The sequence below is a fragment of the Grus americana genome, chromosome 8, assembly GCF_028858705.1.
Source record: "Grus americana isolate bGruAme1 chromosome 8, bGruAme1.mat, whole genome shotgun sequence".
In the NCBI taxonomy this organism is placed as follows: Eukaryota; Metazoa; Chordata; class Aves; order Gruiformes; family Gruidae; genus Grus; species Grus americana.
In genome coordinates this window covers 21,172,785-21,190,808 of record NC_072859.1, presented here as the reverse complement: position 1 = coordinate 21,190,808, position 18,024 = coordinate 21,172,785, and the positions used below count along the sequence as shown (strand labels likewise).

Below are 18,024 nucleotides of genomic sequence, written 5' to 3'. Positions count from 1 at the left end.
AGATGCCGGCATGACTACTTTTTTTCAAGTGTTTGCCTTCGCCAGCAATCCAACAGCTTCGTGCTTTTAACTGGAAAAACTGGAATCCCCTGGCACGAGCCTTCCCTCATGAGTGGGATGTGCTAAATTAGTTCTGCTCCCCATCGCCTGGTGGGAGCAGAGGGGTCCAGAAGGAGCAGATCTGCTGGGGAGAGAGAAAGCTTGCAGGGGAGAGAGGAGCAAACAGGAGAGATGGAAGTGAAGGGTGCAGCTGGGTGGGATTCTCTTTGGGTTCCCTGCACCCCTCCTCTTCCCCAGACTGAGGGTGGAGACTGCTTCCAAGGATGCCTTAGAGGTGCTTTAGTGAAGGACAAAAGAAAAAAGCCCATAGCCTATGTTAGAAGGCGTAGCAAATTAAACTAACAGGAGTTGAGAGGAAGAGTAAATGTCAAAAAATCCCACCCCCAAAAAATAACATAATATGCAATACATCCCACATTTGGAAACACCCAATTTGCAATATTTAGATTCTAAATATTTTTACCAGTTTTAGGCTGGAGACCTAGCAATTATTAACTCCCATTATAATTAGCTCACCAGAGACATAATTAACTGATATTTATAAAATGGTTTGAGACCATTGGATAAAGCGTTGCTGTGTAAGTACAAAAATCCCATTCTTGCATGTTCTCAAGTGGTCCAGCTCTAACAGTATCAGCGTCTCTAAATTTGGTGTAGACAATGGCATGCAGCCATGTTTTCAGAAAAGGTCTGGTAGACAGAAAGAATTTTATCCAGATGAACACGGCACTCCTCTCATTTTGGGAGAACAAAAGCACACTTAGAGAGGAGATTGAGCCTAAGAAAAGAAGAGAGGGAAGAAAATGCAAACATTCTCAAACTGCAAATAATTCCTAGATTAGGGTTTCATATAATGTTGCCCTTTCTACCACTTGTATTGGACATGAAAATCAAAAACAGATTCCTTTTTTATTTCTTTTTACAGCTGTGCATTGTTTTTATATTAAGTGGAGTCAGCAAAAAGCAATATTAAAATACCAGTCAAGTGTGAAAAAGCATAACCTAGAGCAATAAGATTTATACCTGAAAGAATGTTAAAGCTGCCATTTAAGGTTTTTAAATTTCGGTGCCTTTGACTGGATATCATCCTATCCTCTGTCTGCATAGCTAATGTAGTCTTTTTATTCTGTTATTACTAGTTGGTCACTAAATTGAACAGAGAAATAGAATTGTGAAAGTGAAAACTATTATGTTTCCAGTTCTGACAGGATGATAGTGCTGTTGCTTCCATCAGTTTCCAACAAGCTATAATTTAGAAATAATGACAGTGGAATGCGCAGTACTGACAGATAATGTACATTCACTGCAATATAGGCATTAGGCAAAACCAGCCCTGGAGGGTGGTATTTGGGTAAAAATATAGTTTTGATTGCTATTGTCTCTTCTGTGTAGTGGTTTGGAGCATTTAATATCCATTAGTGTTCAGGATTGTATTTTCTTAGGTGTTATACCATCTAGTGATGATAAATATAGACTTATGTTTTTCAGACTACAGAGTTAAAGATGATAATTCTATGTCCGTGCATTTCTGTTTTCATTTTTTATGTGTCTTTTGTGCTGATACACACAGGGGTTCGCTTAAAATATGTACCATATACTTTTATAAAAAGATGAGTTATTGTCCCTAGCTTGAAGTTAAAGCACTAACTATTCAAATTTGCTTCAACCTTGTGGTTTATAGAAATATTCCATGAGTAAAATTCTTGTAATATTGAAAACAGCACATGGTGTATGTAAATCCACACTATTTACTTTTTGCATTTTCCCTTCTGCCCTTTTTACATACACATAACTTGCTTTCTGTCCTATATATTCATAGGTCAAACAGAATTTCCAGATTAGCTGAAATCTCACTTTTCCCAGAAACTTAAGACAGGAGTCTTACTGATGTAGAAGAGATTTATATTCCTAATTATCTGGTGGAAGATTTACGAATTTAGGCTTGTGCATCTTTACAAATTTTATCCACTGTGTTCTTTCACTGATGCTGTCACGCTGCCGAGATTTGTGTGCACTCCACTGTTACCTGAATGAAAATAGTGGTCAGTGTAGCAGTCACCAAATATGAGGGAATTAACTGCCATGTAAATTAATCCCGATTACTTTCAGGACAAATGTTAACACACATAAACTACAAAACTGCAGTTTCCGATAGGTCACTGGAAACAGAAGGTGAATAAATGCAGGCCAAATACTGGAATCATTAATTAGTTTTGTTGCTCTGTCAGACAAAAATCTCATATACATAGGTATATTCAGATTTCTAGGTTCAGCAGAGACAGTAATGAGGATTTTATTTTTTGGTCCTAAAAGTGAAAGCTGCTTCATTTCCCAGCCTTTACGGTTCAAAATTTGGCTCTGGAACACTGACGGTGCCTGCACCAGCAAAGCTGGCGCTCTGCCTGGAGCGGGACAGGGGTGTTTGTGAGCTCTGTACAACCCTGAAGCAGGTGTGACCATATCAGCTAGCAGCTGTTTGAGTTACACAGAGTAGCTTTATATGAAAATGCCTTTATAGTCATTGCAGGTTTTGCACACTTTCTTGGAAGGGATAACATTATGGGCAGTACCGAGCAGCGCAAAGGCTAGTTACCTCAGCCCTTCTGGCGTGCTAGGATGGGAGCATAGGCTTTCTATGGTTTCTGCACCAAAAGGTCATATAAAAAAGACTGTTTTCAGCCAGCATTCAATTCAGGTAAACTTAACTATATTAATCTACCGTATGAACACAAAATAAAAATAAACCCATAAATAACTCAGTAATGATTATTCAGGCACATCTAAATGAAGTGCATTGTATACCTTGGAAATAATTTGTTCAAAAATCCTGGATAGCTGATAATGCTCTCGCTACTTAGGGAAAGATACCTGATTTTGCTAATGGCCAACAATTCAACAGACAAGAATTATCTTTTTGCTTGAAAAATGTGTGAGTAGGTTCAATGCAAGGTTTTTGCCAACAGAGATATTTAACACTATTTTTTGTGCTAAGTCATTTTTGTTTCCCCCCCTAGGTACGTAAGGAATATAGCAAATGCTTCCGACATTCCTACTGCTGTGATGGACTACCAACTGAGAGTCCCCACAGTTCAGTGAAGGCATCAACAACAAGAACTAGTGCTCGCTATTCCTCTGGCACTCAGGTAACAAAGATTTTGACAGCATCTTTTAATTAACCTTATTTATAAAAAGCCTACTGAGATGTGTTGAAATCAGAAGCACTAACTGTCTTCTCAGTATTATCATTTAGATGGCAAATACATACTTCTGCATAGTAGAATTGATTTCTTTTTAAACAGTTCCTTTTACTTTGGTCTAATGCAAACACCTTATTTTTCTTGTAATGAGGGTCTGGTTTATAGGAAGGTTTATACCATCATGTTTCATCTAAATGAAATTTAATAAATTAGAGTTTTAATAACAAAAGAGTTTCACTGCGTGCTAGAAGAATGACTGACTTTAGGCCAAAATAAGCACAAATATTCTACATAATAGCACATAAGTAGGAAAAACTCTTTTTGTAACTTACTGTGCTTCTGTCTCACTCCTTTATGTTAACAGAGTCGTATAAGGAGGATGTGGAACGACACTGTGAGAAAACAATCTGAATCGTCTTTTATCTCAGGTGACATCAACAGCACTTCAACACTTAATCAAGGTCAGTCACTGGGAACATTTCAGTTTTAGAAACCTTAAATTTCATACAGATTTTGTATCATTTAACAGAAGAATTGAAAAGAATGTTTTGAAAAAAATATTCGGGAACAAATGTTCTCTAAAAGCAGTTTTAAAGTCATCCACCAGGACATTTTAAAACCGTGTTCCCTCAAGTGGCCCCCTGCTATAGAAGTTGAATTCCTCCATTCGTGGGAATGTATTTAAATAAGATTCATCAATAATTTAACTTAAAAGCAAGATCATAATTTTAAATCTTTCCTAACCTTTATAGGTTAAATCTGAAACAGAAATATGAGTGCAGTAACATTTTAATGCATATTTGACGATGATTTTTAGGTGCAGAAATTTTCCCAGTGAAATCTAATTGATATCATTTCTATGCAAAAGATGTCTGTAAAGCATTTATCTTTTCTATTTCAAAGAGCATCATATCTGTCACATGGGATAGAATCCAGATTTTCAGGCACAGGGAAGCCAAAACTCCAAATTTCTCAGCTCAAATAGACTTTGAAATCTGTAACCTCATTCTCATGTCTAGTTAGAAGACAAGGGCATTAACCGAGACAGAATGTCCCTTTCTCCCCTTCCCCCTGTGTTTTTTAAGGCAGTTTGAGCTAGCAGTGGAGGGAAGAATGCTCCGTGCAAGCCAAGTTCAAAGCCTGTTCTTCCACCCACGTCCCTAGGAGAAGAACACGTAGCCCTGATCTCATTGCGGCCGGTTCCTGCTCAACTCAGAAAGTTCCAGACAGAAAATTCACCACTGTCAGGGCTGCTGTAAAGCCCTCATCAACCACAACTAGCTAATTTTCCTCCCTTCTTTATTTTAAAGATTTGGTAGTAGGGATGTGTACTCAACTCACATTCATTTTGGAAGTAAAAAATGTGGCATTTTGCAAAAGAAAAGATTTCAGAAAGCATGATTCTATTTTTGCCATTTGGCATATAGAAATCGGATAAGACCTGTGTGTCTCACTGCTCCCCCCATCTGAATTGTGGATGTTCCTCTGGCAAAATCAAAATTAAGTAACTTCTCCTAAATAGAAAATGTGTATTTTTCATGCCCAGGAAAGAAGTACATTCCCTTCCAGTGTCTTCTTAAAATCTTGTAAATACACTGTAGATAAAAGTCTGAGATTTCACCCTAGTCTGATGTCTCTGACTCCTGAGGTTTGCTCTCACCATGCTGCACCCTCAGTTAATTCTGAGTTGAACAGAGGTCTTGGAAGCTTCTCCCTGTTTCAGAGATGTGGTCTCAAGTCACTGGAGATGTCCTGCCCTAATTAGAAAAATTGACATCGTCTTTATTCAATTGTAATATTGTCACTATCTCAGTCATACGTATGTATAAGAGTAGTTCAGTAATTAATGATAAAGTGTTGGTTTTTCCTTTAAAATAAAAATCAAGCATGTAAAGGCGGCAAAAAAATTTTGGATTGAAAAAAAATTCTCTTACCTATAAATTAGAGGTAGTAATTCTAACCAAGATTAAACATAGTACACAACCAGACACCCCCCAGCAAAATAGATTTCAGTTAGTATTTCTAGTAATAAGTGCATTAGAACTGACAAAAGCTATGATAAAACCTTCTTAGTTGTTCACTGATACAAACTTTTAGATAAGATTAGCACAATCAGTCACTAATTCTCTGAATCTTAGAATTTTCTGCTCATTTCTGCTACCAAGTATTTATGGTGGTACAAAAGCATTAGCATTTGGAATATACACTATCTTGTCCTTGCCAAATAAAAATAATAGTACTAGAAAAATATAGCTGGCTGTTTGGTTGTCCTTGGGTCTCTAATACACTGATCTTCATATACTGCTGTGCAATGCAATAGAAAAGAAAGGGCTAGTTTACCTTAATGAAATGTTTACAGGAAGTTTTAGATCACAGCATTTTGTGTGTGGGGTTTTTTTGTCATTATTCCAACCCGTTTTTCTTCTAGTAGCTAGAAATCAGAGATTAATTGACTTTTTAATAATTTCTCAAAATATGCTGATTTTTTTCTAATTATTCCAAGAGTTGTTTAAATGGTGTTGCATTAACATGTAAAATGGGTTTAAAAAAAAAATCTGTTTATGTCGTGTTTTGCTTCGTCTTACATTGTTTGTAAACAGATTGTTTAAAGAAAATTTGTCATTCAAGGAATTCTTTTTTAAAACCTGGCAGATAAATTTGCAGCATGAATGTCCCAGGAGGAAATGTGAATGCTCTGATTTCTTAGAGCAAATATTTTGCTTTCCCCTCAGCATGCATACTTTTGCATATACTAAGATAATGCTTCTTGCAGTTTGTCATCCACTGTCTGTTTGAAAACAGCAATACCCTTCCACTATCCGTGTGTTTTTAATAAAGCGAATAACAGCTCTGATCCTGTCATAAGAGATTTTTCAATACCTTTCAATTTGAGAAATTCAGTTCTCTCAATTCTGGATAGAAGTGTTCCATACGATCATTTTTAAAGTTATAATAGCTTTAGTAGTACCTTGATCTCTACACATTTAATTGCTATTCTTGTGTAACAGTGATTTTGTATACATTAGTAAATGTCACTCTCACCAGATGTTTACTTGGGGGATTTGGACAGCACCTGTGAATTACTGGAATCTAACTGTATTTTCCTACTCCCATTTCAAATACATAGCTCAAATACATTCAGAAATTTTCAGCTGAATTACATTTGACAAGTCCTACATGATTCATGATGAATAAAAAAATATTCTTTATTGAAACTGTCAACCGAAAATTAAAGAACTGACATTTTTTTCTGTTTCTTTTGCTTTAGGAATGACTGGCAATTACCTACTAACAAACCCTCTTCTTCGACCACACGGCACTAACAACCCCTATAACACATTGCTCGCTGAAACAGTTGTATGTAATGCCCCTTCAGCTCCTGTGTTTAACTCACCAGGTGTGCTTATACTTCCTGAATAAAACCGCTTTTCTTGGCTCGCTCCAAATCCCTTCTTTTCCCTAGATAGAAACTCAAGTTGCAATACCCTAGCCGTACATTTTGAATTTCTGTCAGTTCGAGAAATACAGTATTGCCAATGTCAGCTTGTAAAACTGCACTATATTATAGTAATGCCTTTGCCATAACAGTATTTACCAATAATTATCCATGTTTTTAACACAGGTGGCATAAATCTTAATATACTATTACAGGACTGACACCACATGGTCCGAGAGCCCATCTTCAAGATATATATCACTTAGAGGTATCATGTCTATGCAATATAAGGTTGACTCTAAAGCTTGCTGAGAAAAACCTGCCTATGGAACGGATCAGATACTAAAGCAGCGCAAGGCATCTTGACACCTTTGGATACCCCAGTGTAGAAAATTGTATCCAGCGTCAAATAGATCTAAACTATAGTATAGTGCAGCTTTATGGTAGATCATTTTCCTGTAGGAAAATCTTGAGATTAACAGTTAGAACAGTTTAGTTCTGTAGGAATAAAGGGTGTCATCACTTACCTAACATTTTGTTGTTACGTTATCTAGTTGCCTTTTTTAACTGCGGTGGAATTCATCAGTAAATATGTAGCAGTTACTGTTTGATGAGTCGTAAGATCACTTTAGTGTAACTGGAACGATAAATCTTTGATAAAGAGCTCATAAAACCTTGTTTCCAGTTTTTATTTCAAGTTTCCTTTTTAACTGAACTGTAGTTTCTATTTTCATTCTCTTGTTTTCTTACTTTCCTTATGCTTTCCTCTAGCAACCTACAGAGAGACAAGTATGGGAGTAAAACTTAACTTTGCCTATCAAATGTAAATTTTTTCAGCATGATTTTTAATGGGCACAATTAAAACATAACTAGCGGTCATGAAGTAGACTCAGCGGGCAAGTGGTTCACAATTTGCAAATGAAATGTTTCCACATTCAAAAAGTACTTGCATACTGCTTTTTGGGAAACAACATGAGGTCTGTAGCAAACCCTATTGGTAACAGAAGTTATGCAATGCTGAAATAATTTGCTGTTTAAAACCAAAGCAGTGTCAAGCAGAAACGCTTAACAATTTACTGATATTTTTACATTCCCACAGTAATCTTGCTACAGGCTATGGAAAGATTTCAAATGAATTACCTGATCATGGGCAACAAAATTTGCCTCATCAAACCAATTTGAATATATTCTAGCATGCTTAACTCTGCAGTATATCATAGAAAACTCATTTTGGATTATCAGATATATTTTGGTATCTGTTTAGCAGAAGAAAAGAGAATTAAAATTATAGAATTAAATCACTTTCATGAGGGAAATGAATGCCAGCATGTGGTCCATGTGCTGTCTACTTTTATAAATGCCATATGTTCTGTGCTGCTAAATCCATTGCAAGAAAAATCTTGGAACATATATGAAATTGCAAAACTACAAAGTTGTTTAATCAAAGCCTAAAGAGACCTTTCAAACAACTCTCATCACTGTTTAAATCAGTACACATGGAGAGGAGTTAACAATAACACAAATACAAAATTACTTGCAAATTACTCAGAATTTATTTGGAAATTATTACTCTATTTTTTAAAGTTGAAGACAAAAATCTTTTCATGAGAAAATGCAATTACTTTTTAATTGAAAACAATATTTCCAGAGAAGATTGAATTTTCTAGGATAAGCTGCAGCTTTAATGATGAAAAAAAAAAAAAAAAAACAAAATGGGAAAATGCATAATCTTTTCCTGAACAACGTTTTTCTTATACTCCTCCAAGCCTTGCATATAATGCAGCAGCCTCACAGTGGTCAGTCTCATTTCAGTAAAGTCACTCCATTCTTTCTTTACTTCCAGACATATCTGTAGATAAAGTGATTTTCTAGGAATGCTCTAACCATCTGACTTTCCATGGTTCAGACTGTTTAATTTCTTTCAAAGTTTGTTTTTGGTTTTTTTTTTTTTTCTTTTTCCTTTGCTTGGGAAGCACTGTGCTGTCATAGTTTACATGTCTTCGTGTCTGTAGGAAAACCTTTTCTTTATTGTGTTACCAAAAAACAAAAAAAAGCCAAAACCAAAAGCATAAAGACCTTAATCATCATAAGACTTCATTTTTTTTCCCCCTGAAACTTCTTTTCATGTTTCCAGCAGACTTACCCAATCTGTCATTCCTCCAGCAGCTATGAGATATCAGCCATGGCTGATTTCCTCTTCCCATTCCACAACTAATATTTATTCTTTGGTTTAATTTCTGTGACCCATACTTACAGAAATTCCTAACATTTCTGCATTTGACTTCCATGCCCATGGTAACTGTGGGCCTAACTCTTAATTAACTATTCTGGTTCATTCAGCGCTGTCACTGTGACTGATGCAGACTGCAGGCAAACTTTGACCTTTAGAAGCCTGGGGCCGTTGTTGGCAGACAGAATATTAGTGCAAAAAAATTACATTAAGTGGGAAAAGAAAAGCTGTTATTGCTTAGTAATCTAATTTGCTGAACCCTTGCTCTGACTAAGTTGCTGAGAAGCTCAGTAATTCTTCATCATGTTACAATAAATCATTTTACTTTCTTTTATATATCAGCTACTCTTAGGCCAGATAGCCTGAGCAGACAGACATGATGTGAGTTGTCCAAAGTGAGTCATTCCACCTGCTGTCTATCGTGTTGTTGGATGGTGCTTGTGGGCCCTGGTCCCTGTAGTGTGAAAGATGGCTGTCCTTGTTTAACATAAATTCTTTGTATTTATCCATTTTTTTCATTCTTTTCTTTACTTCATCTCAAAAAAAAAAAAAAAAGGAAAAAATGTTAGAAATGTTGTTAAAGTAGTTGCTTGCCAGTTATGTGGGTTTATGTTGTACATTTACCTTCAGTTATGTCTGTGATCTAATTCCTTTTTAATTTAGTGTCGTTTAGGACAAATTCTGTTAAGTTTCTTTTTCTAAATCATGGTGGTGTACTTCAAAACATAGATGTTTCCAGATGAATTGCTTTGCATTACATATGCAAGGGCATGGAGTGAACAGTTCCTTGTGGAAGAGTCACAGAGTTGACACTAAATTAAGAAATTAAAATGCCGCTATTCCCCACAGGAAATACACGTTACTATTTTTAAGATGCATCTTTCCTATAAGGTGTGCAACTGTTTACATTTGGGAATGTTCAATAACCTAACTTTTCTCAAGTCTTACTTCCAAGTACAACTTTGTCCTGAACTACATTAAAGAATTTTGTTAAAAAAAAATCATTAAGCGATAAAAAGCACGTCAGGCAATGACCAGAGCTGTCCTTTTCCATTTCAGGACATTCACTGAACAATGCCAGGGATACAAGTGCCATGGATACTCTACCGCTAAATGGTAATTTCAACAACAGCTACTCATTGCGCAATGGAGACTATAACGACAGTGTGCAAGTTGTAGACTGTGGACTAAGCCTGAATGATACTGCTTTTGAGAAAATGATCATTTCAGAATTAGTGCACAACAACCTGCGGGGCAGCAGCAAGAACCACAACCTGGAGCGCACGCTACCAGCCAAAGCTGTGATCGGCGGGAGCAGTAGCGAAGATGACGCCATCGTGGCAGATGCCTCATCTTTGATGCACAGTGACACCCCCGGGCTGGAGCTCCACCACAAAGAGCTTGAGGCCCCACTCATTCCTCAGCGGACTCACTCCCTTCTGTACCAGCCCCAGAAGACAGTGAAGACCGAGGGAACTGACAGCTACGTCTCACAGCTGACGGCCGAGGCTGACGACCACCTCCAGTCCCCCAACAGAGACTCTCTTTACACAAGCATGCCCAATCTCAGAGACTCTCCGTATCCAGAGAGCAGCCCTGACGTTGAAGAAGATCTCTCTCCCTCCAGGAGGAGTGAAAATGAGGACATTTACTACAAGAGCATGCCAAACCTAGGAGCTGGCCATCAGCTTCAGATGTACTATCAAATCAGCAGGGGTAATAGCGACGGCTATATAATTCCCATTAACAAGGAAGGATGTATTCCAGAAGGGGATGTTAGAGAAGGACAAATGCAACTAGTGACCAGCCTTTAATAGTGTAGCAAAGAAATATTAAAGGCCACGTACAAGTATTAAAAAGACTTAATTGGCCCTGTGCAGGCTCCCTCATATCTGCTTGAAGAGACAATTCTGTTGACCCTGTGGTTCTCCAGTACCGGGGATGACTGGACCTCGCAGTTCTGTGAATTTTTATAAAACAAAAACTTTGTATATACACAGAGTATACTAAAATGAATTATTTGTTACAAAGAAAAGAAATACCAACAAGGTATTTTAAGATATCTTCTGCTGCTGAATTTAACAAAATTGTGAAAAAAAGAGAAATAAACACTTTCCAGCCATTTTACTGCAGCAGTTTGTGAACTAAATTTGTAAATATGGCTGCAACATTTTTTTTTCTAGGCCTACATTGTATTATATACAAGGCGTAGGCTCTAAAATCCTGTGGGACAAATTTACTGTACCTTACTATTCCTGACAAGACTTGCAAAAGCAGGAGAGATATTCTGCATCAGTTTGCAGTTCACTGCAAATCTTTTCCATTAGGGCAAAGATTGAATACATGTCTAACCACTAGCAATCAAGCCACAGGCCTTATTTCATATATTTCCTCAACTGTACAATGAACCGTTCTCATGAAAAAATGGCTAAAGAAATTATATTTTGTTCTATTGCTAGGGTAAAATAAATACATTTGTGTCCAACTGAAATATAATTGTCATTAAAAAATAATTTTAAAAAGAGTTTGAAGAAAATATTGTGAAAAGCTCTTGGTTGCACATATGTTATAAGCTGTTTTTCTTACACTCTGTTCATAGTACAGTAGTATGTTTAAAATGCAAGTTCTACCCGTTTTCACTTATTTTCCACTGTAAACAGTGTTCTGCTTTGACAAGTTAGTTTTTATTCTTACGTTTTGAATTTTTATTGCCAAAAAAACATAATTTGGGGAGAAAATTGTTTTAGAAGCCAATTATGCCAAGCCTTGCACAAATTTGGTGTAGCTTACAAAGATTGTAACTCAATTCCCTGTTCATTCTTTAATCAGGGTTGGGTGGTAAGGGGTAAAGGGGACACTGGACACTTCTCACAAGCTTTCTCGTGAATAAAAGGTGCCTGTCCTTTAAAAAAAAATAAATAAAACATAACTATTACTCTTCCATATTCCTTCTGCCTATATTTAGTAATTAATTTATTTTATGATAAAAATCTAATGAAATGTAAATTGTTTCAACAAAATTCTGCTTTTTTCATCCCTTTGTGTAAACCTGTTAATAATGAGCCCATCACTAATATCCAGTGTAAAGTTTAACACCTGTTTGACAGTAAATAAATGTGAATTTTTTTTCCAAATAGGTAAAATGTGCATTATTATGTACGAAGCATAATTGGCATCAGCAGTCCTTCGACCCAGCTGTATCCTGCTTAGAATGGCTTCTTTACATTTCGTCATTTCAGTGTCGAGAATACAATAGAAACTGTCTATATAGCTCTACAGAAAAAGGTCATCTTTACTATTCATTACTCTAGTCACAATTGAGTAGGATCAAACTCAGACGTAGCAGGGTCATTAGGAAAATGTACTGTAATTTCATATATTTACATAACTTTTAAGTAGGCATCTGTACTGAAATTAAAAATAAGGTGGTAAACACCACTATCATGTTCTCGGCAACAGTAATTAGCAGTTAATTATTAGTGATGAAGATACATTGTTGCAGTGGGGAAAACAAGAATAAGCAGCATTTGGATAGCACTCGGAGTGCTATCCAAATAATTAATCCATCACGGCACCATTTTGAGTTAGATAAATAAGCATGACTGTCCCCATTTTTATCAGACTGGAGAACTGCAGAAGGCAGCTGATGCCCAAGATGTTATCTACAAATCAGTGGCTAAATTGGAAGTCTGAAGTCTTGGTTGTCTTTATTCCCAAGCCTCTTTTGTCCCTCTCAGCCAGGGCCTCTCAAAGATAACACCAAGGACTTTGTTCGTCGCAGCTTCCAAAAAACTCTCAAATTTAAGCCCCATCATCGCAGAGGCCACAGTTTCATGTGTGGTCACTGTGACTGTATGTGTGAGAACAGCAGAATTTCATCTGAGAGCCCTTACCAATTCTGTTACCTCCTAATGCATTGGAATATATAAAGTCCACTTGGAAAATAAATCGATGCATTTTTGAAAACATTGGGATTTCAGAAGAATATTTTGGGCATGACTGCCTGCTGTTGAGATAATTCAAACTCTGGGGGGAAAAAAAAAAAGGTTGAGGTGGAACCATGGGGTTCAGGTAACCTCAGTATATCTAATCAGGACTGTGACACCGTAGCAATTGTTCTTGAAGAAAAAAGGCATCTTCACCATCGACCCTACTGGTAACTCTTGCCAGTATGTTCCTTAACACTTAAAAGTTATGATGTTTACAGTAGAGTCACTGGAACATTTAACATTTAATCGGAAACTGTTTACTTCTGTTCAGTAGAGATGCTTTAAAAACCTGAAGTCTCTATGAAATAAGAATTTGTTCTGATTCAGGGTATACAGCAGACTCTTTGGAGCAAAAATGATTCCCTTGGTCTGTCTGGCAACTTAAAAGCATACTTGCTGCCTTCTACCTAGGAAATCATGTCTTAGGGATTTAAAAATTGTGGTGCTCAAGTAATTATAGTACACATGACCTAATAACATCACCAACTTTCAGCAGAATCTTCAACCCTAGTTCGAGCAAGTACTCCTTTGTGTCTAACTAAAGGTGGCAAAACTACATGCTGGAAAAAGGTTTGTAGCATTGTGATCTTAAATATATATTCAATTGCAAATGTAACAAGTATTCATAAAACAAGAAAATGTAGCTGATGAACCTAAGATGAACCAGCTGAACCTAAGTATCATAAGGGAATTCTTTTGTTAGCTTCTTTGTAATGTAGATGTTGCTTTTTAGTGAGCCTGTTTTTTTAATGTTATGCTAGTGAGTGTCCTGTGTTTAGCTAGCAGCTAGCAGCTGATACCTTGCCAAATTTCTGTTGGTGTAACTGCTCAGTGTAGTAGGTTACAATATGATTATATAGCCGACAGCTTATTGTAATTTCTTTATGTTCTCTCTCACGTTCCTGCCATCTTGTCTTGGGATCAGAAGGACAGAAGAATTCAGAGGAAGAGTTCGAGAATAGCGAAATAATGACAGCAGAATTAATGGAAACAAGTGTTTCTTCAGGGTCATCAGTTAACCAGTTCCTATGATGGTGCCAAGGATATGCTGCTATTTTAGGCACTGTCTTTCAGAAGAGCTGTAATTTTCTTATGGCTAGTAATCTCCTGTTAGTATCAGTGTTAACCCTACTGGCTCAGTTCAATTCTTCCTTGTAACTTCAGTCCAGTTATATTAATTCCTACAGAAGATTAAATGGGATGTGCATTTAGTGAACTGTTGTATAATGGTGCTATGCATTGTTTAATATAAAATACATCTCAATTCTACATAAGTGAACCATAACATGAAGAAATGCAACACTGGTAATACCTTTATAGTTAAAATTAACCTTCATCTGTGAATTCTACAATACACCTTTGCTTCTTTTAAATTGGAAATGAAATTACTAATAAAGTTTACATATATTCACTTATGTAGGCAATAAAAGGTGTTTCAAATTGACATAAGTTATGGATAAAATACGTGTCATATTTTATGTCCTAATTTTTAAGGAAATTTTTTTCTGAACTACTCAGAACAGACATTAACAGAAGAACAAAAAACAGTAAACAGTCCGTGTGTACTGTACCCCACTTTTTGCCTCAAAACTAACAAAACTTGTCTTCTAGACTTGATTATACGACAACATACGCCAGTGTAAAGTTTTATCCCTGAATAAAATTATTTTTTAAATCAAGAGAAGCTGCAGGTAGACAATTATATATATACAAACATCTGCACTGGGGTTTTAACTCGCTAGTTCTACGGGACGATGGCGAATGAAAAGCGATGGGACGCAGCAGTAGTTCTTCAGTTCCACCTCAGCTGTAGCCCTGCAAAGACACTTATGCCAGGGAGGTCACAGTAGAGCATACCTTTGATTTTTTTTAAACAGATGGCGACAGTCACCCTCCACATTTATGGGGAGCATTGCTGCCATTTCAGTAAGCAAGGGTCTTCCCGTATGGCTGCACTATGAGATAAGGACCCCAGATGCGTGGATGCCACTGGCATACTGGGTCTCTACTCCACAATTACACTACAGGTTGGAATCCAGCTTTGCACTGAGTGGGGATAAAAATTAGCCCTGGAAGCAAGAGATCTGTGCCTCTCATTTATATAAACACTTTGTAAATTAGTAGGAGTTCAATTAATGGATCCAGCTCAATCATCGAGCTCTGACAAAAATCTGGAGTAAAGGTTCATTGGGACCCTGTCTATTTCAACAGAGGATTTGGGTTTTTTTCAATGAAATCCTTCATGAGGTTTTTAGAACGACAACTACAAAATCCTTTTATTCATGCAGGATAAATTCTCAATGGTATTTCATTAATTCATGCCTAAGAGCATTAATATCTCTTCTTTCTGTATTATGTCATCATTAATCTCAACTGCTCCCCATCAGAGTTCCTGGCATGCGAAACGGATCGCACCACGGTGCAGCCTGAGTGGCTATAAATGCTACTGAAACTCATACACGCCTCAACTCGGCAGCAAGGAGATGTTAAAGGACCATTCCGTATAATGCACCAGCTGCTGAAGTTGTCAGTCCGGGATCCCAGAAGGGGAAAGGCACAGTTGCAGAAATAACATTGAGAATACGTAGTTTCATCAAGAAAATTCTTCTACAGCAAAGTTTATGTAATTCGTAACCATTTCTTCCTTGGGTGCACACCTCCCTTCTGTGTGTTGGAGAAGGAGCCCTGGCACAATGTGGACTCTGCACTGCCAACCAGTTTAAAGTTTAGAGACCGCAAAGCTGAGCACAAAAACACCTATACGCATTAAAAGGTCTCATTCACAAATGGGAAGCAGCGGGTTAGTATCTGTATGGGCTTTTCTCATGGAGAAGCAGGATCTCTGAATAGGCAGCATTGAAGAGCTATCTGGAATAACTGTTCCAGTCCTCTTGTAGCATAAGAATTGCTTTAAAATAGCATAATGCTGCTGAACTTTCAGCCTCCGTGATTGCTTAAGAGCATGAGTCCCAAAGGTTAACGAGGTTTTCATGAAAATAATTCATTTTCATTCACTTTAAATATACCACTTTGCTTCTTTTTTGCATTAGCAGGATAAACAGAAACTTCTTAGCTTGTGTTCTTTATATCACTCATTGTTTTAAATACTTCCCCTCTGTCTCCTATTACTTGACTCCTTTCTAAACAAATTCTTGTTTTCAGCCTCCTCCATTTCTCTAATCATTTAGTTGCCAGTCCACAGAATTACTTTTTGTCAGTATGCTTTAAGAGATAGGGCAAGAACAAAATTATGGGTGAATTGTTATTGTTGATTTATGGATGGAATTGTATTTTCTATTCTGTGCGCTTTTTTTTTTTTTTTCCACATGGTCTCACATCATCTTTTGTTTTCATAGTATCCCTTCACAATGCAATTTTTTTCCACTAAGCTGATCATAGCAAGTAATGACCTAAACAGTTATGGTTAATTTAGAACCCTGCAAAGCCTGCAAATACTTCCAATTATTCCCCTGAATGTGTGCCCAACCTTGTATTTGTCAGCATTGCATTTCATCTGCATCACACTGCCCATTTATTCACTTTGTTAACCCAGGTCATTCACAATCTTCCCTAGTTCTGATTAACTGAAATAATTCTCTGTTAACAGCAAACAGTGCCACCTTTCAGATAGATAGCATGTTCAGCCCCTTTTTCAGATAGTACCAGTTTGAATACAGAGTGTTGGGCCACTACACCATTAGCCTTTTGCCATGATAAAAACAAAAATTGACCATTTAATCCTGTTCTACCTCTTAGTTTCTAATGCACAACTACTATAGCTCTCGCTTCCTCAATACTGGTTTGCTTTAATGGCTTCTTGGTAGGGATATTTTTACAAGGACCTTTTTTTTTTTTCTTTTTTAATTCTAAATAAATTAGATCAACCATTCCCTCCTCTCTCAACAGCTGCACGATTGACTTAATTTTAGTACATTAGAGAGGCACAATTTTCTTTCCCTAAGCATTTACATCTCTTTCGGCAACGTTTCCTCTGCACTGCGTGCTTAAATGCGGAGCTGCTGGATGTCAAACCCAAAAAGCACTTAACTGTTCAAAGTGAACCTCAGGTGGAATTTAGGCACCAAAATCCCAGGTACATCATCCACAGGTAAAACAGGCATCACTTCAGGGCCAGAAGTAATTCTAACCTTGTAAACACATATATTTTTGCCACTAAAGACATTTCGTCATCCCAAGTTCTGCTATGTCATCACAGCGGAGGTGAGCCAAGGCAAGGCAGGCACCACGAGCAGTGTCACTGCCCCCTCGTGTGCACCAGTGCAGCCTCCAAACACCACAATCCAGAAATTAGGTTACAAAGGGGCTTCTTCCCTCCCCCTGCTGAAGCTACTGTCCTGACAATAATTACAATTTGTCTGGAGATAAGAGATAAGCCCTGTACGTCTTGTGTAACCCCGCGGTGTGAATGCCACCATCGACGCTCTGCACCAGCCGCTGATCTGCCCGTACTTCAGCTGGTTCACCAGAGCTGCGTTTCCGAATCCTTCCCAGTGGCTGCCAGCCCGTGTGTATCCCTGTGCTATGGAAAGCCGGCTGTAAATTGTCTCCCAGCAATTTGTTTTCACCATGTGGCAGCTGAAGGCTCTGACCACACCAGGTTTAGTGGTCGTGTTGTGAAAGGGTCACAGATCCTGCCAGCGTAGATCCAAAAACTCCACGGGTTTTGACGTACGGTATGTGACGCGTGAGGGGCTGTGTGAAGCTGCTGAGGGGCCGGGTAGTGCCACGTCGGCGGTACCAGCCACGCCGCATGGCCTGCAGGCTGGTGTGTAAACACTCCCCGACCAAAGGTGAGCCCCACAACACCGAGGTGCGCTGGGGGCCCTCCGTTTCCCACACACGGCCTCCAGCTAAGAAACTCAAAAAGTCAAAATTGGGCTGGCCAGAGTAGTTGTCCCCTCAGCGTGCCACTGAAGACCGGCTCCCAGCAGCTTACTTCTTTGAGTACCTGTGTTGAGTTGCAGACATGCTACTGCTGCAAACGTTGCGCTGGGCACTCAGCGCTCTATTTCTCTCAGGCAGGAGTAGCTTAATTGAAGCTACTGCTAAAAACCTTCCCAAGGAGAGCGTCAACCGTAGCTGAAATGGCTG

The 18,024-nt window shown here is 37.9% G+C and overlaps 1 protein-coding gene across 19 annotated transcripts in view; it reads left to right on the top strand.

Moving 5' to 3' along the window:
• The window catches only part of ADGRL2 (adhesion G protein-coupled receptor L2), a 163,549-nt gene extending 149,086 nt beyond the window's left edge, over positions 1 to 14,463 (top strand). For 5 of the 19 annotated variants that reach the window (XM_054833289.1, XM_054833296.1, XM_054833288.1 and 2 more), the window contains 3 exons: positions 3,075 to 3,203; positions 3,622 to 3,718; positions 9,983 to 12,057. In XM_054833289.1, the coding sequence (XP_054689264.1) occupies positions 3,075 to 3,203; positions 3,622 to 3,718; positions 9,983 to 10,737 (981 nt within the window). In that variant the 3' untranslated portion in view covers positions 10,738 to 12,057. The other 14 variants (XM_054833279.1, XM_054833282.1, XM_054833277.1 and 11 more) reach the window with 9 other exon arrangements.
• The last annotated feature ends 3,561 nt before the right edge of the window (positions 14,464 to 18,024 follow it).